This window comes from Eleutherodactylus coqui, chromosome 7, assembly GCF_035609145.1.
Source record: "Eleutherodactylus coqui strain aEleCoq1 chromosome 7, aEleCoq1.hap1, whole genome shotgun sequence".
NCBI lineage: Eukaryota > Metazoa > Chordata > Amphibia > Anura > Eleutherodactylidae > Eleutherodactylus > Eleutherodactylus coqui.
The window spans coordinates 55,564,361-55,589,459 of record NC_089843.1 but is presented as its reverse complement, the minus strand read 5'-3'; the positions used below and the strand labels follow the sequence as shown (position 1 = coordinate 55,589,459).

General features: G+C 43.9%; 1 protein-coding gene across 2 annotated transcripts in view; it reads left to right on the top strand.

Annotated features, from left to right (window-relative positions):
• The window catches only part of ZFYVE28 (zinc finger FYVE-type containing 28), a 184,372-nt gene that overhangs the window by 72,556 nt on the left and 86,717 nt on the right, over nucleotides 1–25,099 (top strand). For both annotated transcript variants that reach the window (XM_066573036.1, XM_066573035.1), the window contains exon 2: nucleotides 19,283–19,423. In XM_066573036.1, coding sequence (XP_066429133.1) covers nucleotides 19,283–19,423 — 141 coding nt within the window. The remainder of the gene's footprint in view (nucleotides 1–19,282; nucleotides 19,424–25,099) is intronic.

The following is a 25,099-nucleotide window of genomic DNA, read 5'->3' as shown; positions in this document are numbered from 1 at the left end:
GTGCCGGCCCACTTGACTTTGCTGCTGAACCCACGTGATCTCCTCCTCCTAATGCAACCCACCCTTCTCCATCATCTGCGATGGGTAATACACTAGTACAGTACTGTACAATTATACTCCACTGTAACAGCACAGAGAACACAGTGGTAACGCTGAGGACAGATAATGTCGTCACCTGCAGTCTATGTAACAGCACAGAGAACACAGCGATAACGCTGAGGACAGATGATGTGGAAGATGTCACCTGCAGTCCTATGTAACACCACAGATAACACATAGTCACATGTTCAATAGCGTGTTAAATGTTCATTTCTTCTTTGCAGTAGTTTTTAAATTCCTTTTATTATTGTTATTGTTTTTGGTATTAAAGCATATATTTATTCTCCATTAAATGTGGTTTGGTGTGTTTTTTGGAATGTCTAGAACAAATTAATTATTTACGTTGATTCCTATGGAAATAATTACCTCGAGTAGCAACAGTTCCAGGTAAAGCCTATTACTTTCGGATGGATTACCAATGTTCGTAGAGGTTTTACTGTAGCTGTAATCTTGTAGCCGGTTTATGTCCAGTTTTTCCTTTCATACTTTGAATGCTTCATACATACTCTATTCTTCCAAAAGTATTTGGACACCCCTATCAGTAGAATGGATCTTGTCTTACTAGTATGTCGCATGTCCTAAACCATGCTACATAAGATGCAGACCCTTGGAGGTATCAACTATATTTTATGATGGGTATCGCATGCTATTGGATATATGGCTGTACATCGTGAAGCGCAGTATATTGTCCTGTCTACAATGGTGTGAGGAGCGTTAACCAATGAAATAATGTTCTATGCAGTGACTAATTGCACTACTCCATCTTCAGACCAGATGGATCTACCTGGTGTTGAAGAGCCTGGGGAACACCTATTGCTTGAGTGCGTTGTGCCAACAGATAAAGGGGTTGTCTTTCTGTAAAAGTATGTTCCCAATGCAGTAAAATAACTAATTGACATATCCTCGCCTCTCCCCACTCCCGCTACCTCCTGTGCCGGTGCTTGGCCCTCTGCTGCTCTGCTTATTTACAGGCGGCAGTCCCACCCAGTTTACAGGACATCACAGGCACTGCAGCCAATCAGAGTTCAGCGATAGAATGCGGAGTTCTGTTATTGGCTGCAGCACCTGTGATGTCCCGTAAATGGGCCGGGGGAGGCTGTAAATGGGATGTCAGAGGGGAGAGCCAGAACGGGGAAAGGGCAGTATATGCCAATTTTCTTATTTTGGTGCATGGGGAACATATTTCCGTTATGGTCTGGGAATGTGTTACATGACATGGTCGCAGTCTGTTGGTTGTAGGGGCAAGAACCATGAACAGAGAGTACGCTGACATTTTAGACAATAATGTGCTGCTGACAATGTGGCAATACTCTGGGAATGGTCGGCCATACTTCCAACAAGACAACAGGCCTTGTCACAAATCCAGCACTGTTTTACTTTGTTTTATGGATATGGATGTTGTATGATTAGACAACCTAAACCCTACTGAACATCTTTGGGCAAACTGGAATTCCTGGCCAGGAAATATGAACAGCATCTATCTTCTTTGAGAAAATTCATCAGACGTTTGCAGGATGAATGGAGGGAAATAATTGAAGTGTATCAGACATTGGTAGAAAGCATGCCAAGGAGAGTATCTGATGTGATTTGGGCCAAAGGAGCCCCGCTAAGTGTTAACATACTGTATATAAATACCACTTTTGAGTCTTGCTCAGGTGTCCAATTCATTTGGTAGGCTAGTTTGTATCTGATGTACTTGTGTTGATGCACCACTGCCTCCAGCTGGGAACTTCAAAGGAACTGAGCTGCAATACCTCTCACGACCCTATGGACAAGGGTGGCGCTGTGTCTGGAAGAAAGTAGCCATGTTTTTTCTAACCCTAGACAAACCCTATTGAACATTGCTTTATCTTGTACATCCCAACAGATGCACTTTACATTAATAATAGATATTTAATTGCACACCCTGTTTCAGGAGAGCATCATTTTTTATCGTGCTGGTCAACTTTTCCATTTTGAAAAAGATTTGCGTTTTTGAATAGCCAAGTCACATGTCTCACCCTAACCCTGTCGGGATGCTGTGGCATGGCCTGAAGATTACTGTGCCGCAAGGCTCCTCGGACATACCGATGAACTGGAATACATTTGGACTCAAAAATGGTCTGAAATTTCTCCTGCATAATTCAAATTGATTGCTGCTAAAGGGGATCTGCGGCTTATTCAATTCAAGGGGTTCACTTACCTTTTCTTCCTGCACGGTGGATAATTACTAAATGTGGTCAATAAAAGGCATGAACATTGCAACTGTTTATTAGTATAGTTACATTGTGTTTGCCTGTGCTTGTGACTTACTGGGAGCTGCGCATACAATCCTCTGAAGAGTGAAGTTGACTGGCGTGCGTTGACTGCACCAGGAGACGCCACAGGAATGGCGGACCAGGGGAGTATAACCCACAGCTCCCTGCACGTCACGTAACAAAACCATAAGTACCATGACTTAAAGGGGTTGTCCCGTGAAAGCAAGTGGGGTTATACACTTCTGTATGGCCATATTAATGCACTTTGTAATATACATCGTGCATTAAATATGAGCCATACAGAAGTTATTCACTTACCCCCTCCGGCGCTGGCGTCCCCGTCTCCATGGCGACGACCGAAGCCTTCTTCTCTGGTCGCCGCAACAGTCGGCGCTTGCGCAGATAAGAATCCTCTGCTGGCTGTGACCCGTCTCATGAGCGGCGTCCTGGCTCCTCCCTCTTCTCTGCGTCATCGTAGCTCCGCCTCTGTCACGTGGTGCCGATCAGCCAATGAGGTGGCTGTAATCGGCAGTGGAACGCAAGACTGGAGAAGACCCGCGGTGCACCTTGGGAAAAGACCGGCGGCCATCTTGAAAGAAGAATTTTTATAAGTTCACGAAACGAGCTAATGGTGAGTAGAAACGCTCTTTAAAAACGCTTTCCACGGGTAGTGTAGTATGTTTGCTTTAGAAGGGGGACTGGGAAGAGAAACAATTTACATTTCTGCCACGGGACAACCCCTTTAATCCTTTCCAATCCACTGTCTAACGTCTTCCTACATTCTGATTGAAGCTTGTACAGCTCCAATTTCAAAGTACGTCCGACAGGGTATTTTTACCGTCTATTGTCAGGCACTCCTCTGTTGTACAACGGTGCAACCCGCTGGCTAAAGTCAGTGTTAGTGCGCCAGAGAGGCTCCAACAGCAAAAAGAGAAAGCCTTTTAGGAAACCCTGAATCCAAAATTGGATTGGAAAGGGTTAAAGCCCCTTTACACTAGTCGGGTGCGCCTTGACAACATGATCAGCCAGCGGTGGCTCATTCATTAGCTGATCATTCACCCTTTTACATGGCCTGATTGTTGGGCAAACAAGTGTTTGTAGTAACGCTGTGGCCCGTGTGAAAGGACCTTTTGGACAACAATCGGATCACATTTTTATTAGTAGCCAATGCAGAAATGATGGGTTTACTTTTTTTTTCTTATAACTGTAAACAGGTTGAACGTTTTGGCATTAGTAGGCTGGCTGTCCACGGGTGATGCGGTATCCCACGGCAAAGCTCCGGCGCTGGAGCCGCCGCCCAATCTCCGCCCTTTCTAATAGATAGGCTGACCGCGGAGAATCGGGGAAATTCGCAGCATGCTGCGAATTGCCTGCCGCGAGCGGAGAATCGCAATGATTCTCCGCTCGTGGACAGGTGCCGGCGCTTTCCATAGCAATGCTATGGGAAGCGTCGGCCGGCGTGATTCACCAGCGGTTTACCGCCGGCGAAATCACTGCTGTGGACAGGGGGCCTTAAAGAGACTTTGTAAAATAAAGAAATAAATTATACAGCCCTTCTTCAGTGGCTCCTTGTTCTGGTCAACCAATCACAGGCATCGGTGGTTATTCTGCTATGAACAGCCTGTGACTGCTGAAGCCTGTTATTGGCTGAGTGGTCACATGCACACCGAATGGCAGTCAACTGCTTCTGGGTTGGAAGCGACTGAGACCAGCGCCCCAGCGGTGGAAGATGAGGCGCTGAAGGAGGTGCATATGTATTAGTTCTTAATTTTACATGGTTCCATGGCCATATAATATTTTTTTTGAAGATACCTTTAAAAAGATTTATTTTCCGTGGGACAACTTCTTTAAACAGCTGGCCATAACCTCAAACAAAGGAAGCAATACCTGCCCCTCTTCGTCCTGGTAAGCAGCTTGAAGGCTTCTACGGCTCTCCTAGTCTGTGTTTATAGCGGAGGTGAAGTGAGCGTTGCAGCACCATTGTCCTTTTTTCCTGGTATCATGATGCTGGGAGTTTGGGACAGTGGCACTGCAGCCTCTGATTGGCCGTGGGAGCTTTTGCGCTGCTTACTCGGGGGAGAGGAGAGTATGCCTTTTTTTTTTTTTGTCATGGCCAGCTGTTTTAATGTTTTTTTTTTTTAATTGGGAAAACCCCTTTTAATTTCCTTATATATCTTTAGAGAGAGTCAACTTTGTTTTTGAATACAGAACACAACAAATCATTTGCATAAAAGTTAATTTGTTGCCTACCAGAAGCCACCACTAGAGGGAGCTGTTTGATGTAATTTCCCTCTTGTGGTGGCTGCTCATAGTCCGCTTGTTATCTTTTGAATCTGACTCTGAAGGGGAATTTGAAGTTCTGTTTTAAGAAAACAAAATGTAAAACACTATAAAGTTTTATGTTAAGAAGTTAATCAATACAAAATTTGGGGGCTATTTGGATTAACAGAAACAAGGCCGTTGACTTTAACGACACCGGTATTCAGGGTGTTTATCAATAGTGCAAGTCTATTAGATGTACCAATCTAATAAACTGCTAAAATGGGTTCTTGGTCAAGGAAACAGGTTGGTTTTCAGCGAATCCTGGTGCCTCTTAACCTTGTTTGCTTTGAGATAAATAGCCGGCATACCCCTCCGATCAGGATGCCTAATAGGATTTGAACATTGAATTAAAGTTTCAGGCCATAGTTTATGTGGCGTCCGCTGCGGGATGTCAGAGCGGGAGACTTATTTGTGGCGTTGGGTTGAAGCCCTTAAATATATATGACTTGTTTCAGGGTCGGCACAACGACTTGGCTATTAGCCAGTTTGTACAAGAGGTAATGTCTGTGTGGTTATGTTTCATCTGTGACAAGATTGTGAAAAGGTTAGATTGAAACATTGTATACACCTGTCAGCCATGACATAAACCCTACAACTACTAGATAGTGGGGTTTTTTTTTTTGCTTTGTTTTTCTTCCAGTTTTTTTTCTATCCCTATGTTCCAGTAGCTGTAACTCTTATATTTTTCTGTCGTCATCGTCTTATGAGCACTTTTTGTATTAAAGTTGTATTCGTATATAACACTAGTTGTATTTGTTTATTAGCGCAAGGATATGCTGGAAACAACATAACATTTAAAAAGAAAAAATTCTGCGTGCAATGGGAAAAATAATGCAAATGCGTCATCTTTTGGGTAGATGTATATATCCTTTAAAAAAGCATGTATACCTCCGTCTAAAGGTAAAAAAATGATATATGCTTTTGTCGTATTCAGAGTGCCATAATTTTATTTTTCTATTGATCTAGGTGTGTTAGGTCACGGTTTTTCTTCAGTGCAAGTGTAAGGTGGTGGTTGTGGGTTTTTTGTTTTTTTTTTGGTTACCATTTTTGCATGCACACGATTGTTTTTAATCAACCTTTTGTTCAGTTTTTATGGGGAGATGCGGTGACAAAAAAAGCAATTCTGGCATTATGTATTCTTGTTTTTACTAGCATTACAGTAAAAGATAAATAATGGGATACATTTTGATAGTTTGGGCTTTTTGGTGTGTAGCGATGCTAATCATCCTTTTGATGGTCTCGTGAGGGAATGGGTAAACTGAGCTGGGGTTTTCCAGTTTCTAAAAAAAAGCTGTGTGTATATGTATGTATAATATATATATTTATAATAAATTTTTGTGCAGTGTAAAAAAAAAAAAAAAAAAAAAAAAGACAATCCCCACTTGCTACCTGGAAACTATCAACAATCTCCTGTTGACACGCCCTGTTAACTCCACCTCTTTAGTACAATCTATCATTCCATACTGTATAGGCTGGTCACCCTTTTTGTAGTGGACACTTTGCTGTCTCGCCTTGATGCATTTTTGACCTCTGTGTTTCCCCTTAGACCTAATGCATGATTTTGATGTTAGTATTAAACTCCATCTCTCCCAGCAGAGCAGTTACAGACCACTGACTTTCTTCTGTCTGCCTGCTGAAGAAGAGGGATGTGTGGCACTGCTATTATCAATTGTGACTACCGGGCAAGTGAAGAGTAGCTGCTGTGACTACCGGGGCAAGTGAAGAGTAGCTGCTGTGACTACCGGGGCAAGTGAAGAGTAGCTGCTGTGACTACCGGGGCAAGTGAAGAGTAGCTGCTGTGACTACCGGGGCAAGTGAAGAGTAGCTGCTGTGACTACCGGGGCAAGTGAAGAGTAGCTGCTGTGACTACCGGGGCAAGTGAAGAGTAGCTGCTGTGACTACCGGGGCAAGTGAAGAGTAGCTGCTGTGACTACCGGTTGTAATGTGGGGGTATATTCCGTGCCTGCTGAGGGGAAAGTAAGGAGCTACATGAGAATACTGGGGAAGTGAAGAGGAGGATGGAGTCACAAATTTACAACTAGAAGTCAGGGGCAGAAAACTTTTAAGTACCAAGAGAAGCTCTCTACTGTCTAATGCAGGGCAAAGCTACTAGCTACAGCAGGTCGGTTGACATTTGTGTGTAAGGATTGTTTCGTTGTGGTTTTTTGTTTTTTTTTACATTCCTCATGGGGGGGGGGGGGGGGGGACTTGGCTCTACAGCATGTTGTTGGTTCCTAAACATTTGGAGCTGGCTTTGCGGTCCCTCCAGGACTGAATTCTGTGAGTGTCCCAACTCCTATGTATGCGCCCCTGTATCTCAGTGGTTATTTTATAGGGCCTTCACAGCCCCAGGTGTAAAGTCTTGTTTGTGCGCTAGTCTCTGATCAGTATGATAGTCCGACCGCCGGCACCGAATCTACACCAGCATGTCAATTACCGTCTGTATTGTCTCATAGAGCTGATTCTGGATATTTTTAGCTTTTCCAAGGTCTCCGGGAGCAGAAATGTACATTTTGTGCTATTTGAAGTACTACATATTAAGATCACAGACAGCAATATTTAATGTGTATCCAGATCTGACTCCAAAGAGAGGAACGTTTCATGCGTCACTGCTGGTAGTCAGGTTTGCTTATATCGTGTATTGATTATTAATATGTGCAGGTAGAGCTTGCAGGTGAATATCAGAATATCCTATTGTGTGTGTATTTAAAGGGGCACTCCAGGTATTTGCTACTGATAACCTGTTCTTAGGATAGGTCATTTAGGTCTGCTGCTGGGGATAGCTGCCCATCCTCTGATCCTTGGGCCCACTTTCAGTCGGAAGTCCACATTGGTTTTGGAGCCAGAAGTGTAAAAGAAGGCATTAATCCGACAGGAGTGAGAATTTGAAAGTGTAATGGAAGGTGTTGATTTTGTTGGGAGAGAAGCCTTCTATGGACTACTGTTTACTTCGGCTGCAGTAGTCTACCTACCTGACCGATGCTGCCATTAGGGGGCGTCAGCCGACATCAATAGTGACGCCCCTTAAGCCTTCCGGGGCTTCTATATTAAGACCCGGTGTTACCTGTCAGATGTGGTGCCACGGTGATTGTATCTCTCTTTTTTATAGCCTGGGCAGAAGGGCCCAAAACTATATAAAAAATGAAGTCAAACAACCCCTTTTAAGGTATAACCCATATCATGTATTTTTAAGTAGTCCCTGTCCCCCCCCCCCCCCCTCCCCCGAGGACTCAATTTTTAAAGTGATATTCTCATCCCAGACTTCTCCAGCATATCCACAGGATATACCATAAATCTCTGGTAGATACGAGTCCCACCTTTTGGACTTGCACACATCTAAAATACCGACACCCCTCCTGGCCTGGTTCTACATGAGACTGAGACTGCAGTGCGGAAACAGCCGAGTGGCCATTATACGCCCTTTCCATAAGCCTCATAGAAGTGATTGGAGGTATGGGAACGGTTTAGATCTGCGAGTCCTGCTGTTTCGGTAACTTCCATTCACTTTCTGTACTCTTCACTACGTTGGCCACCGCCTACAGAGGGATATTGATCTCTTGGCCATGATTACCCCAAAATAACGATAACTCTTTAAGTCCAGGGCCATTGTGTGACAGATTTTCCTACAGATTCATCATGGATGTCACCTCACTAATGTACTTTAAAAAGGGGTGAAAACTGTGGTGAAAATAGACAACAATAATTAACATGCTGTGAACTTAAAAATGTGGTCAAATTCTGCAACGTGTAGATAAGAGTTTTAAATGGTTTCCCAGGAAAAAACTATTGTCCTATTTTCTGGATAGGTCCTCAATAGTTGATCGGATGGGGTCTGTCACACAGGACCCCGGCCGATCAGCAGATCTGGTGTCTGCTGTCAGCGTTGTAGCACACAGGATGCAGAGCGAAGCAGCTGCTCCGACCCTAGTGTAGTGGCCGGTGCTTGTAACTGCAGGTGCAGCTCCTATTAATTTTTGAGACCCCAGTCTGCAATTACTAGCTTCAGACACTATACAGAGCTGCAGTGTAAAGCATGAGGAAAGGACAGAGCACCAGTCTCATTCTCTTTATTACATTGTCTAACAGAGTTCCTGATCATTAGCGCAGAGTTTAAGAAGTATCCAATACTTGGTAGCATTTTTTTTATCCCTCCTCCCTATCAACACCGTTTTAGGGAAACCACTGCAGATGCCTTTTTTTACTCCTCCCGTTCTTCTAGAACAATAGTTGTCTGCATGTTGTGTGACCATCAGGTAGACTTCAGAAGGGTCTTGGGTAATCATTTTTAATGCCGCAGAATGCATCTCTAATTATCTGAAATTACAGAAATTGAGATAAATGACGTTGTGAATCCCGAGCCGCTCGTCACCCTACAGCGGCGCAGGGAAGCTGCAGTCTGACTGCTGCCCGCTTCCCACCCTACAAGACAGTGTAAAATATTCAGCAATGCGGCATAAATTATCCTTGACGATGTGAAGTACGATTGTGTCCTGTATGGCCCTCGCTCGACTTCGGGATTTGCACTTCTGTCAATTTGTGAATGATTTATTCCCGGCTACAATGGACTCTTTAGATCCCTCAGAGGTGATGCAATATGAATGGAACTATTTGGATTGTTGGGTTTCCTGTGTGTGGGATAAGTCATATCATACGGCCTGTGAATATTCTGAACCATATAGGATTCCCAGCTTCAAGGAAAACTGCTAAATGCCAGGGAAATACCAGAAATATTTCACTAGATGTGCCAAATTTCTAGACTTTAAGTTGTAATGATGTTTTTGAGCTCCATAATCTACATTCTAGGGCTCAGAGGCCAGGGAGTGGTGTTCATACATGGAGATGAATGGAAGGGTGCATGAAGAGAGTCTCGCCACTAGAATGCGTGGACTTGAGGGGGGGGGGGGCAGTGCAGGAACAGGGTGTCCCGTGTGAATAGAACTCCATTCCCGGACACCCACTTTCGTTACCTTTTGGAGCCCCTTAACGTAATTGATGGGGCTTAAAGGCCTTGACCGGTTCCCATTAAAGAAGAAGAAAAAAAAAAAAAGCGTCTGCGTCTGAAGGTGGAAAAGCAAAAAATACTACATTCGTTTTGTTAAAAAAATTCTATGTTTCATATTGGGGTCCCTGGCTGTTAACATAATGTGTGCAGGATAAAGAACTAAAAATCATACCGAACGACGATGCGAGTTGCTACATTTTCACTTTGTGTTTGTCAGAAACAACAGTTTAATTATTGTACATTTGATACAAAGAAAAAAAAAATATAAAAATTAATTTATTTAATGTAAAATATATACAGGATGGGCTGTGGAGAAGTAGGCCGTTAAGGCATTGAATACTGTTGTTGGGTTTTCGAGTGCTGCAGTGATTAGCTGAGCCGTGGTGCTCAAAAACCAATCAGAGCCAGCGCTTACTGGAGGCGGGGTTTTTGAAACCCTTGACCAGTATGCGCCGATAGAAGACTACAAAGAAGTGTGTCGAAGCTTCGGAGAAGTGCAGCGGAGCGGACCGCACCTGTTAGGTAAGGTATTGTGTTTTTTTGGGGTTGTTTTTTTTCATGGAGCCAGAGCTTATTTTCGGGGTAGGGCTTATATTTCATGCCCCCTGGAAAATCCCAGCAAAAGACGCCTACAAAATTGCGATATCAGCACACTGCTGCAATATCGCTGCAATTTTCTCGCAACTCTATCGCTGTCCCCCGTGTGAAAGAGGCCTAATGCACAGGCCACACATGCCTGTGTAAGTGAGTCCTTAAGCCTTGCCTTGTTCTAGCGGAACACCCCCTCGGGGGGGGGGGGAATCTACGACAAATACTGCTCAGTCCACAGGACTGTCCTACAAAAGTTGGGACTGTTGGCAAGTTTAGACTCTGCATGTCAAGTACGATAGCTGGTCAGGTACGGGCTCTGACTTTTTGACTTTTTTTTTTCTAATTCTGATCCCTTACAACTTAGGGTCACCATAGAAGCGACAATGTCTGGGTCATTGCAGGAGCCGTTGCCCCTTGGGGTGGTAATCTACTTGTTTTATCACTTGTGTGGATTTATGATGTCTATTTTTCTTGTCCTGTAGTCGAATTACCCGGATCTTTACTTCCAGGCAGGGCTTAAGCCTTTCTTCACATCTCTCCAGGTTTCACTGAACTAATTACACCCTTTATTTACGACCCTAGAAGCCCATGTCTATAAAACATAGCTTTCGTCTGCGGAGGACACACATCACATATAATGCCATCTACCTTTTTCTTGTTTTATTGTGCAGCTAGAAAATTAGATTTGTTTTTATATATAGCGGATGGTGAATTCCCAAGAAGACTGGTGTGTTCTATTAAATTGTTGAGTAATCATATATACATGTGGTGACCGGCGCAGAGATTATTTCTCCGAAGCCTCATTTACCAGTAACAGTGCAGTCATTGCATTTTCTCAGCAGATGCTGAAATACTGTTTGTATCTCTCTAGTTATATCGCGTTGGTATATAATTATCTAATTTGCGCATGTGACCAAATAAGCGTCATAGAAGCAGGAAAATGGAATCCACTGGTTGACTGGACCCCATTGGCTATAATGGGCAGGGGCGTAACTATAGAGGGTGCAGGGGATGCGGTTGCACCCAGGCCCAGGAGCCTTAGGGGGCCCATAAGGCCTCTCTTCTCCATATAGGGAGCCTAGTACTATGAATAAAGCATTATAGTCGGGGGCCATTGGGGCCCAGAAACTTCAAGTTACGCCTCTGATAATGGGGTTCGTTCTGATTCCCTTTGGCCATCTGGCATATTACAGGGTGAAATAGGCTTGTCTTATAGCGGGTTTCTTGGTGAGAATAAATGGGTTTACATACACACAGGCCAAATCAAGTTTACTGAAGTGATGACAGTAGATATACATGCAAAGTATCGAGATCAAGAAAAGGATCACCTGGACAAGATCAAAAGTTACAAACATGATATACAAATAGTAAATTGGCAAGATACGGAAAAGGTAAAGCATATAATACTTGGCATCCATCCCCAGTGGGTATGTGGCAAATCACTCTGGGGAGAAAGGGGGAAGTCTGTTCATCAGCCCCAGAGGTTGGGAGTAGACTTCGACACCCTTCCATGGTGGACGGGCCCCCACCCACCCCCTGCCACCTTTGTTGGGAACTTATGAACCAAGGATGACTATGGAAGTACTAAGATTATTTGTTACACTTGTTCAAGGGTTTAACACCTCTTCATCCGAAAACATTATGAAAACAGCATGTTCTTGATACACGGAAGGGGGTTGAGAGAACATATTTAGTCTTTATATCCGAATTTATAATGACTTCTTTTCAAAGTAGCCTCATATTACAGATGATCAAACTTTTTATTAAGATTTGCTATTTTATTACTGCAAAAAGGTGTAACGTAGGGTGTTGTCCATAGTGATTGGACTATTCTAGACTTCTTTGTTCTACTTCTTGCAATAAAAACCCTTTTGAGTGGACTGCTTCCATCAGAAGGGCTTTATAACAAGACCTAAATACTCCATGTTGTGTTTTTCTCCAGTTCACCATACAGATGCTTGGACATAAATGGTTGATGAGGCTTTGAGACCACGTAATTGTATCCCCTAAATTAAGGCATTACTCCAGCAGTGATGCTACCTGGCATTTCTATGAAGATATTTTACCCTTATTATGTCAAGTTTTGCAAGGCCAAAATTTTAACCCAGTTTAGGCCTGGTTCACATCAGTGCTGGAACCTCTGTGCGGAGGTCCTGTCGCAGATTCGGGAAAGAAATACCAGAAGAAATAGCGCCACGTGCAGTGCTTTTTCTTTCATTTAAAATGCCAGGCAGCTGAGCAGAAACTGAACAGACCGCATTCTAGTCAATGGGGTCCGTTTTCCTGCTTTCCGAACGGAGCAGAAAACTGAACTGCCGATGCAGATGTGAAAGCAGCCTTAGCCTGCAGGTCCTGAACCGGTGTGTCTGTGCAGTGCGCAAGTCCATTAACATCATGTCTTAGGAATGTTTTCAAGTGGCGGCCTGCGCTCGGTGTAAGTTGGGCTTTCTAAGATATGAGTGTTTGATGAATACCTCTAAGTTTCTGTTTTTTTGTTTTTTTTTAATTTAAAGGCATATCCTCACAAATACTTCTAACCTACACAAGGCTACATTCACATCTGCATCGGAGGCTCTGCTATGAACCTCTGGCACAGATCTAGCAGACCATCTTGGACTAAATGGTGCCCTCCATTCGCATGGTAGTTGTTTGTGGTGTTCTTTGCTAGGACGTTGCCTCCTTGTTTAATGTACTTTGTTGTTTCTGTCCTGAAGTCAAGTGGTGTTTATATACTCAGTCAGCTGGCTGCCGTATCATAGTAATGCGGTGTTGTCATTTGTAGAACGGGGTGTTCATCGCGTGTGTGCAATTTTTTATTTTTTTTTCAAAAAATACCAGAACCATTCACAGGGCTCAGATGGTTCATACTTACACCTTCTACCCTAAAGAGTGTGGCTGCCTGCAAACTGGCAGATATTTGCTGCATAATCTGGGGTCGGCGTCCCCACCACAAAACCGCAGCAAATGCCATCTGTTACTTCCTATTGAGATCTGCTGCTTCCTACGCATGGGCGGAAATCAATTGCGATTCCCGCTCGCGAGGAAAAATCGCAGCATGCTCCATCTTCATGCGGGCCCCGCACAGACAATTTCCGTTGAAGTCAATGGAAGCCATCCAACCCGCGGCCCATCTGAAATGAGCATTATAGACTGGTCGCGGATTCCGTCTCCTCACCTAGCGACGGCGCGGGGACAGAAAAATTGAAAAGCAAAATCTGTATTGCGCATGACCGACAGCGAGCTGCCGGGTCCATCCGCACTACAGATGAAGACTGCGACAGCAAGTACGTGCCGACGACGCTGCTGCCAGAGCCAGATTCTGCATGCAGACAGCCTATATGCTGCTGTTTGCACCATTTCATGCTCTGGGGACATGGTGTTCTGTAAAACCTGGCAGTATTAAAATAATAGTATACATCATTCCTTGCTCCCCTGTCACTGCCGCCTCTCTGCCTCTCTGGTCCTCACTCGTCGTCGTTACTGGGTGCAAGAAGTCCATAATGATTGCTGCAGCCAATCACCAGCTCCCTACAGCCAGTGAATAGCTGCGGCACTCACTTGACTCTGTGTCAGGTCGTCATCGCTCCCTGTAGGAAGTGAAGTTCAGCAGGGATCAGGAAACAGTGGATACTGCAACGGTGGAGTTTTTCAGGGGGTCTTCACCATTTTTCTGCTGCCCTGTTGTTTGCAATCCACTTTCAGCCAGGGGCGTATAGCAAGCCTAGGAATTTGCCAGTAGTTTGAATTCCTGAACTTACCTTACCTTAGGCTGCCTGTCCATGAGCGTTGCGATATCCCACGGCGGATCGCCGCCGCCCGGGAGCAAGAGCCAGCAGACGGATCTCCACAGTGAGCCTTTCTGACAGATCACCGGAGAACCGCGGCAATTCGCAGCATGCTGGACATGTCCAGGACACCAGGACATAGCAATGCTATGGAAGGCTTTCACTGCATTCCCCGCGGCCGGATTATCACTGCGGGGAAGACAATCACTATATCACTATAACAAGCGCTGGGCATGTAGCCCTGACATCCTATGTAAAGCTGTATCACTTTAAAGGGGTTTTCCCACAATGTAAAATAGCTTCACAACCACTCTGTCATTCCTGGTTGCTTCTCACCAGGACATGTGATTGCTGCAGCCAATCACTGGCTTCAGAAGGTCACTGCTGTGAGCAGTGATTGGTTGCAGCAGTCACATGTCCTGGTGAGAAGCAGCCAGGAGCAACAGAGTGGTTGTGAAGCTATTTTAGGTTGTGGGTTAAACCCTTTCAGTAATTTTGCAAATATTTTTCCTCCACTGCGGACGGCGCTGTCTATAGGACATGTGAGGACCAGTATGGGGAGAATGCAGGACAGCCAATCATGACGACTGGGCGGCAACCCCCTGTCAAACTCCTTGTTTCTTGGCTCCACCAGCACTTCTGGTGGTGTCAAGATACATTAATACCGGTTGTTTCTATATCTCTAGTAAACTGTGTTTGACTGGTGGGTTTTCCAGCAGATAGTCTTGTGCCGATCTAATGTTTTCCAACCTTCCGATAGATGTTAATGGCAGTAAAACATGTTTCCGTTGGGCCGATTTGTTCCCAAACCCAACGATGCTCAGGATGCCGATACAGGGTCTAGTTCCATGATGGTTGTTAAATTGGTTTTCCCATTTCATAAAGTAATTGCTGGGATATGCTATCACTTTGATCGGTGGAGTCTGATTGCTGAGGCCCTCCACCAGTTAAGGGAATGTAGCTCTGTGCCTTCACTGGTTTCTCCTCCACAGTGGTACTCTCTGCCAGCCACCGTGCAAGGAACTGCAGTTGGTTGATGTACATAACCTCCCCCTTCATTTTTGAGAATGGAAGGGCTACCAGACATCGGACCCCAACCAATTATCAAGTGATAAAATATCCTAATGATAGGTCATCAACATGAGATGAGAAATACTCTTTAAGGATCATCTGTTTTCTCTTGGGTTCTCCTTGTAACTATGGGCAGCATTGGGTACACAGAGTCCTCCTTATGTGTGATTGATATTTCTGCGGCTCAGAACTTCCAGCCTCCATGTAACTTGAGGTCACTGCATTTCTATTCTGTCCCCAGCAGTGAGAACAGCCAGCACTGGCAGCCCTGATGTTTATTACAAGAATGAGAGGCGATAGATGGAAGGTGGATTGTTTCTCCAGACGTAAATCACATTTATCGCCGCGTTGTGGCAGCCTGGCTGGGCTACAAATAAATAAACCAGTGCTTTACAAAAAGCACATCATCATGCAAAATATTTTTTTGGGGAGAGCACAGAAAATCGAAGCTCCTGTGATACATTGTGCCGGTTCTCTCTGTGGAGAACAACGTGCCCGGGTTCACAAGCAGGCTGGGGTATATCTAAATAAAAGTTGCATTGATCTTTAAAAAACAGTCTTGCCTACAATCACTGTACTAGTTAATAATAACCCTTTTAATGTCTTTTTTTTGTCTTTTTTTGTTGTTGTATATAATTCATACTAAGCAATAAAAAGCTGGTTCAATGCTGGTGTAATTCTTAATTTGAGGAATTTCTATTTAAATTTGCTGTTCTTTCTTTGAAAGTAGGTCCAAAGATCTAGACTTAAAATGATATAGGGCCAGCCCGGTGACATTTAATTCTTTCATTTGTTATTTAGCTAGTATGTAGTCAGCTACTGTTACCTTGTTTAGTTATGCCTTTCTATCTGACGCTCATGCCGCCTCTTTATCATATGGATCATGTGATTTTCAATTCTGACCAGTTCACATTTACTTGGGTTTATGTACTTTAAAATTAGTCAAGTTTTTCATTCAGCATAATCCCTGTGTAATATTGTATGAACTATACCACACAAACTATTTAGAGGAGGACACAGACACTCCTATCATTGTTAAACGGATAGGTCATCAATAGTTGATCGGCTGAGATCTATCACTCGGGACCCCGACCGATTAGCTGAGCGTTGTCAGGGCCGCAATAACAGAGGTCGGAGTGGAAGCAGCGTGTTATGGGAATAAATCATATTCCAGAAGATTTCACTGGATTTTGCTCCAGATTGGTTATAATGAGAAGCTTCATGCATGAATATATGTGCTCCCCTTGAGCCCCCATACCCTTACGGTTTATTGTAAAGAAGTACAATACAGTTATACTTAATATGACGCACCAATTACATGCATACCCCTTCCAACATCATAACAACTCATGATTGGCCTAGTATGTAACGACGCTGATGATTAACATATGTTTACGCCCCAGGTGTACGTTGCTATGTGAACACGTAATTTCTAGGAAACGCAACTAGAATAGACTATCAATATCTCTGCCTGGACCAAGGAATCCAAGGGAGTAGATAAGTGCCCCCCCCCCCCTCCTTATGAGCGCTGGGCATCGCAGGTCTTTTTTATGAGAAACACATCTCAGGACCTTGTAGAAGTTAACCATTTCACTGCTAGCTATTTTCTATGAAGGTGGATATATGAATGTATATGTATGTGTGTATGTATGTATGTATGTGTGTGTGTGTGTGTGTATGTATGTATGTATATATATATATATGTGTATATATATATATATATATATGTGTATATATATATATATATATATATATAATATGTGTGTATGTGTGTGTATATATATATATATATATATATATATATATAATATGTGTGTATGTGTGTGTATATATATATATATATATATATATATATATATATGTGTGTGTGTGTATATATAATTAATTAATTTATTTATTTATTTATTTACACACACATATAATTGCATAGGCTCCTTTAGGAAACTCCTTATATTATTACTACAACAAGCCTAAGTCTCCATGCTGACCTCTGTGTGGTGGCCAGTGCTTGTAACTGCAGGCACGGCTCCCATTGATTTCAATGAGAGCCATGCCTGCAGTTACAAGCATCGGCCACTGCACAGAGGTTGCCGCAGAGACTTCCGCGGATTCAGACCTTTGTGTATTTGCGGCGCTGACAGCTTGCGCCCGCTCAGCTGATTGGTCGAGGTCCAGAGTGACGGATCCTAACCGGTCATCAATAGTATTTTCCACTGAAAACCCCTTTAATCATTATCACACAGCTCCTGTCACACGGGTATAATAGAGAAGATCATCCTCCTGATTGCATACTTTATGGTATGTAGCTTATTTTGTTCTCCCTGCAGTACAGTCTGTAGCTGGTCATGTGATGCTGTGCTGATGCATCATGGGAGTGATACCATTGCACAGAGAAAGTGAGCAGGGAGAAGTTCTGCATTTAGATGGTGCCTGATAAATATCAGACAGGAGTCTGCACTGCAGGGAAGTGACTGCTATATTCAGAGGAAATGTCTAAAGTGTGACGAATTCGATAAGGGGGCGCAGGGATGAACAAATGTGGTTTTGCCGGAGTGGCCCATAAGGCAGGGTTGGACAGATCCAGTGAGCTATATAAGCAGCCTTGAGTTCTATAGCTGGCCGGGGTTTATTGACTCTTTCCTTTTTAACCGGTCCAGTCCTTTCTTTCTCATGAAAATAAATGTCTACTATAGTTTTTGACAGCTTCAACAGCCGCTTATCCCCTCTCCTATTAAAACAAAGTGGCCTAGTATATAAAAAGTGGATTCGGACTTGATAGAACACCTTTCCAATCTTTTGAAACCAATACGGTTATGGTTTGAAAGAGCGTGTGACGTCGCCGCTGACTCGTATGCACTCATGCAGCCCGTTTAGACAGCAAACGCCTCGTACAAAGGAGAATCGTTCAGTCCTTGTATAAGCGAATACGGGGGCTGAACGATTGCTGCTTAAACCGAACAATAAGCGAACGAGCCAACAATTCTTTTTATGTCTGTAGAAACCGGGTGACTTATGAAAAGCGACTGATTCTTGTTCGTCGTTCAGTCGTTGGCTTGCATGCAGACTAAACGAATAGCGCTCACTTTTGCCCATTTGAAAGTTGTTGTTTTTTTTAAAATGATGATTGTTTCATCTAAGCGCAGCATTAGTCCAATAGACCTCATTAAAAATATTGTCCTGTCAGATCTTTCAAAGCGAAAAGGATGTGAAAACAACTGGTATGGAGGCGCAACCCTCTAAGCTACTAGAAGATGTAGATCAAAGTCCAATGTGTGGAAAAAAAGTGCTTTTTTTTTTCTCCCCTGCCCTCCTGCACACAGGACCTCCGACACATCCAATACATCTTTGGAGTCGTGTCACCCCCAGGCATCCTGTTGTCCTATCCAGCCGAACTGACGAAGGGGTTCTTCCCCGAAACGCGTATTCTATTGCTGGTTTTTAATTTGTGAAAAAATAATAAAAAAGTGCTTTCACCATCACACATTGGACTTTGATCTACATCTTCTAGTAGCTTAGAGGGTTGCGCCTCCATACTAGTTCTTTTCACATCCTTTTCGCTACACTCACGCCCACACTGGTGGAGCGTCATCTGGTTGGCAGCACCTCCACCATTCAAAATACTCAATCATTGAAAGCTCTTTGTACTCCATAAATATTCCACCACCCTCACTGGGTCTTGTTCCACCCTCCTTTTTCATTTCTTTTACTCACAGATCTTTCAAAGGGAAGTGTGGATGAAAATCTAATAATTGCATTTTCTTCCTTGTAACAATGTAACTAAAGATGATGTAAGGTTATTGCAAAGCTGTCATTTCTGGCTCTCCCAGTCGTGGTCCGGAGTTTGCAGAATGCATGTGACATGCATGCTGCTTCACTGGACAGTCTGCTGCCTCTCCTGGGCCATGCGTCTGTATCTGTGGCTCTCCAGCATCCTGCTCCCAATTTTAGAACCCTTTGTGTAACTATAGCTTCTGTTAGATGTTGTCTGGCCACAGCTTTTTATTTGATGGCATCACAAAAGATGTTGATGCCAAAGATACTGGCTGCAATCAGTGTTTTCTACAGCCAAGCTGGTGGGCAGAGCTGGTTTTCTCTCATTTAAAAACTAAAACACTAAGCTGTAAAGCCCTTGCTGTTTTTTAGTATTTGCTAATTTTTTTTTTCTTTACTTTTAGAGGTCGGATCCGCAGCTTCTTGCTCAATTCTACTATGCAGACGAAGAGCTCAACCAAGTGGCTGCTGAACTGGACAGCCTGGATGGAAGGAAGGATCCTCAGAGGTGTACGCTGCTAGTTAACCAGTTTCGTTCATGTCAGGTCAGTTAATATATTAATGGATGTCACCTTTCTGTCATCATTGACCCTGTGCTAATATGACGATCGTGAGAAGGAGAGAAAAGCGTGTCCCTAACAGGCCCTTTGTATAGCCCAATGGTTAGACATGAATGTCACCCTGATCACAGGGAAGTGTAGATATGCCAGTGATAAGCCAACAATTGTTCGTTGGCTCATTGGCATGTTTATTGGAGCATTAAAATGCTTCCTGTTCGACTGCACATTTTCATCGTGTGAATAGGGAGATGTGCAGCTGACCAACAAAAGCAGTACGGGAATGAACAATTGTGTGAGCGAATGTTCTTCTCCATACTGCAGATCATATGCTCATGTGAAACCCGGTGAATGAGTGCTGAGTGACATGCTTATTGATGATGTGCCCATGTAAAAGGGCTTTTAGTATTTATCTTGGCACAGTGCTGTACATAAAAATGTGGCCGTGCCTGGTACTGCAGCTCAGCCCATTCAAGTTAAGGTGACCCTCTGGTTTTGGAACAAAATTTTTCCTAGGACCGGAGTGGACAGTTATATTACCAGGTGTTAGTCTTCTGTGCCGATGCTCCTCGAGTTGGCTGGTTTGAGGTCTCATATTCAACTGTCCAAGATGGCCGATGCCAATACAATATTGAGATCACCTAATCACCAAAGAGCATTGGTAGTGTTAGAGTACCAATACACACTATGTCTACTCTCTGAATGGCCAGCCCTGATCACGTGATCAGGGCTGGTCAATCAGACCATACTGGAAGGTTGCAGCGGCCATCTTCAATGCCTGAAAACAGGATCCTGAAATGGTAGATTAGAGGGACATCCGCAGAGAACAATGGCAGTAAATAATATACTCTTCCCCCTCTTTGTCCCGAAACCAGGGAGTCACTATAATGGTACTGCGCTGCATTACTAGGCACAGAAACATCGGTATGTACAACGATAGAACTTGATAAAAAGGGGCCACTAGTCTACTTTTCATTCTGCTAATTATTCCAGAAGTCGGACCACAAGCGATGACACATTGATAGGCTGTTCTTAGGATAGGACACCAATTTAAAGTCCTGTACTGGATGAATCAATCCCATAAACCAGTTCAATACATAAATACAAAACAACCCAAAAAACGTATTTGCCTTAAAAAAAAAAATTCTCTGCGCACGTTGGCTACCTGGGATTTATGTGACCCTCACGCAGCATATTTTTTGGATGGTATTGAGACGAATGGTAATGGTTTTCTTCCAAAATGTAGAGTTTGGAAGTAATGGCATTTTCCCGATAAATCACAATCCAGTCGGTTATCTGCGGCTACATCAGCCGCCTCTTGTTTGTATAACAGCTGCTGGCGGTGGGGGCAACGTGCAGATTTTTACCAGCCCTGCAATTTTTTAATGTTATCATACAAAGTTTCATTGAAAATAATTTACCCTTAGAGGTTGCAAAAGACAACACTAAATGCAAATTAAGTTAGCCAGATGCCAAAGAACTCCCGGGGGCTTTATTATAAAGCTAATTAGAGTCTATAGATGTAAGTATTGCTTGTGTTGTGTTCCTAGTTAAATATGTGCACTGCCAAAAGAATACAGGCCAATAATGTGATAAACTGATGTTTAGGAAACTGGAGTTTAAGCCATAAAAGAGCAGTTTAGTTCCTGCCGAGCGGGATGCGCTTTCATCATTAACCCCCTGCTGCATCCGAGAAGGAGCCGCCGGTTAGATCAGCTAATGGCTGACATCAGATATGAAAGAAGTGTTTGACTGTATCAATGTCAATCATCCAAACAACCATGGTGGATAATTACACTTGTTACTATAGAGGAAGAAGTAGATTTATGTCACATCAAAGTGCCGCTGCCTCCGGATCCTCCTGCTGTTGCTTTGAGGTGTTTCGAGGGATATCCAGGGCCGGATTAAAGGGCTTGTCCAAGAATATAATAAAAGATAGTGCCTACAAGAAATGTCATAAAATAAGCAACCAAACCATAATCAACCGTCAAATCTACTCCAGCGAGGATGTTCTGCGGATCTGGGTTCAACCATGCAGCCAATCACTGGTCTCAGTGGTGCTGGAGTCTGATTGGCTGCAGTGATGCATGTGGGTGTAAATGTTGTCATTGCTACAAAAAGTAAACAATAAGCATAGTCCTATGGAGAGCATCAGTGCTGGATTTGACAGGCAAGTAAGGGTTGGTTGGTTATTTTGCAGTGTCTCCTGCAGGTAATATCACTTATTATATTCTTGACACCCCTTGGCAAATAGTTTGGTGGGGGCCCCATCGTATAGCTGGAACCTGGATCAGCTGACCTCTAATGACAGCCACATTATAAGAGAGATGGTCTTATTACTGAAGTCCACGGCGAGAATTTTGGAGATGGTCATTCCAGTGACTCTTTAACCCCTTAATGGTGCATCCTATTTTGGAGCTAAGAATGCAACAATTTTTGGGAGAATTTTCATCTTCACTATTTAACCCTTTCCAATCCAATTTGTATCCTGGTTTTCCTAGGGGGCTTACTCTTTTTCTGCCATTATACAACGGCGCTATCTGCTGGCTAAAGCCAGTACTGCATGAGGTGACACGTTGGATAGGCTCCAACAGCAGAGAGGCTGGCAATATACAGTAAGAGAACCCCGACGGACGTCTTCCAACATCGGAGCTGTACAGCCCTAAATCATAATGTCTTCAGAGGTCAGACAGTGGATTGGAAAGGGTTAAAAGCCATATCATTTTTTTTTTTCCTTGCCTTGGTTTTCCCTGGAAAATTTAGTTGTTTACTTAGGGAGGCCAGGCCCTGCGTTCTCAAGGAGCTTGTGCATCTTGGCATAACTCCTTTAAAGGGGATCTGACCGGGTTCATGCTGCTAAGACCATGGGCTTCGAGAACCTGGGACTTATATGCTCATTACCACCATGTATGTTTTATTCTGGAACACTGTGGACAATCCGCGATTCAAGCCGCCCATAGGGGAGACATGGCCGTCCGCAGCTCAATTAAAGCATGCGGATTTGTTTTGCGGTCCGCAAAACAAATCGCAGCATGCATGCCCCATTTTGCTGCGGTTCCCATACGGACGGCTTCCATTGAAGTCAATGGAAGCCGTCTGATCTGCAGCCCCTTCGCAATTGAATTGCGGACTTGCCGTGGATTCTGCGGGAGATTTAAAAAAATAAATCTACTGCGCTGGTGCGCCGGCTAGCGCTTCTGCACACATCCACAGTGAAGACCCGGATAGGTATGCAGGGTCCTCGGCCGTGGGCAGGGTCGGATTTCGCTGCGTGCTCCTGCATGTGGAGTCCGACCTGCCTTTGGCAGACTCTGAGGCCTGTGTTAATCCTCCACTTGCCATGCTCTCCTCTGTTAACTCCATACTTGCCCTAATTTGTTAATCCCCTTAGAAGACCCTCACATGTGAGTCAGCCACCTTTTCATTTGGATAGGATCACTGGAATCCTTTTCTTTTCGTTGAGAGGTGGGGTTCCCATACAACCACTAATATCTTTCAGCATACAGTTTGTAGTGGAGGCCCCTAATGGCTCCACTGTTATAGAGGCACCAGGGCATGTGCCACTTACGGCCGCCTTATAAACCTAGTTCTCATAATATCATTATCGTTAAACGTAAAGCTGATTATATTGCAGAGAACAATCAGTAACCAGTTAAAGTGGGGTTTATGTGGTGAGTGATTTTGAAATGACTGATAACAGGAAACAATAGATTTAATTCAGATGTAGCTTAAAGAGATCATTAAAGTGGCTGCCAAGTTCCCTGGAGAGTCTACCAAAAAATTTCGGATTTCAACATTTTTGTATCTGTTTTTGTTTCTCAATTTACTTTTGTGGAGAAAAAAAATAGTACCGCCATAGTCTTTTTTTTTTTTTTTTTTTTCTCACAGAAGCAATTCTAGGAACAGGGATTTCTTAGAATTATTTTTCTGCTGTGGCTCTATTGCTGCCAATTGTGAACTTGGCATGGGAGACTGGCATATAATCTCATCACTGAGACATCTGCCTATCATTGATTGGCATGAGAAGTGAATGCCCTCTTTCTTTTATGACAGAGAAAACCCTGGCATGTACAGACATCCATCCCGTTCTGTCTCACATGTCAAGCACACTGATGGGTCCGGCCGTAGTGCTGGTATTCACACACATGTAGTGTGATAGACTATTGAGGAATACATTCATACAGCACTGCGGGCTACATGGCAGTTACAGATGTAGCAGAGCTGAGTTGGTCATCCCTTGGGGTATATCCATTTGCCAATTTGTCCCTAAGTTTCCTGAAATAGAAAGTCCAGAGAGCTGACCAAACCTCTTAGATATGGTTTACATAAGGGCATGACCCGCCTTAGCTACGTGCATTCTGAGTGGTTGCATTGGGCATGATCCACAACTCTGTAAGGGATACACCAGTTGGATGTAGACTGGAGGTGATCGCTCCCTGTAGGTCCACCCGGCCAGATGATCTTTTTCTATGTGGCATGTCTTATGGAATTACTTGAATCATCTTCTTCGTGGCTTTGTCTCCTCACATCTGATAATCCGAGTCAGCACTGTTAGCCCGTTGGTACCCCACAACACAATCGCTTAGTTCTGTTTCTGTATTTGTTATGAGCTTGGTGCTGGTGCCGTATCTATTTACGGAGCTTGGTCTATTCTGTTCTTATGTTGGGAGTTTGATTCTGGTGCTGTATTTATGTATTGAAGTTGGTTCTGATATTTTATCTATGTACTGAGGTTGATTTGTGCTATATTTTTAAGTTTGCTTTCGGTGTTCTATTTGTTATGAGCTTGGTTCTAGTATTGTATCTATGTGTTAAGTTTCGTTCTGGTACTGCTTTTATGTTATGAGCTTGGTTCTGGTGATGTATTTATGATATAAGCTTGGTTCTGTTGTTGAGCTGTTCTGGTGTGGATATGCTGCTATCTTGCTGCCTTCTGCACAAGTAGAATACAGGCAGACTGCCCATCAGTGCGGTGCAGAGTATATGTAGTACTTGTTATAATGATAAATTCTGCACAGGGTGCCATCTTACCTAAGGCTGGCACTGCGTAAAGCTGGGCTCACACAAACGTGTCGGTTGTGAGCACCGGCCAATGACCCTGCGAGTATCTGCTTTGACTGTATTACGGATGACTACTGCAGCTCGCCAGCAGTCATGCGCAATACAGTTTTTTCTTTGTATTTCCCACGCAGTCGCTTAGTGATAACACGGGTACACGCAGCCCATATACCTCCATTGACTTGAATGGGGGCTGTCCACTTCAAAATAGAGCAAGCTGCAACGCTTCATTTGCTCGCGAAACACTCAATTCGTATCTGCGAGGTGTGAAGGAAAAATCGAAACTACATGCCTTTCAATGCCTGCGTTTTGCCGCAGATCCTCCGTGTGAGACCCTCCTCCGCAGCAAAAATCCGCCCGTGTGCATTGGGCCTGATTCGGCTGTGCTACATCTGAGTCTTGGGGAATCCAATAAATACTAGTGATGAGCGAGCATACTCGCTAAGGGCAATTGCTCGAGCGAGCATTGCCCTTAGCGAGTACCTGCCCGCTCGAGAGAAAAGGTTAGGGTGCCGGCGGCGGGTGGGGAGAGTGGGGAGGAACGGAGGGGAGATCTCTCTCTCCCTCTCTCCCCCCGCTCCCCACTCCTGACTGCCACGACTCACT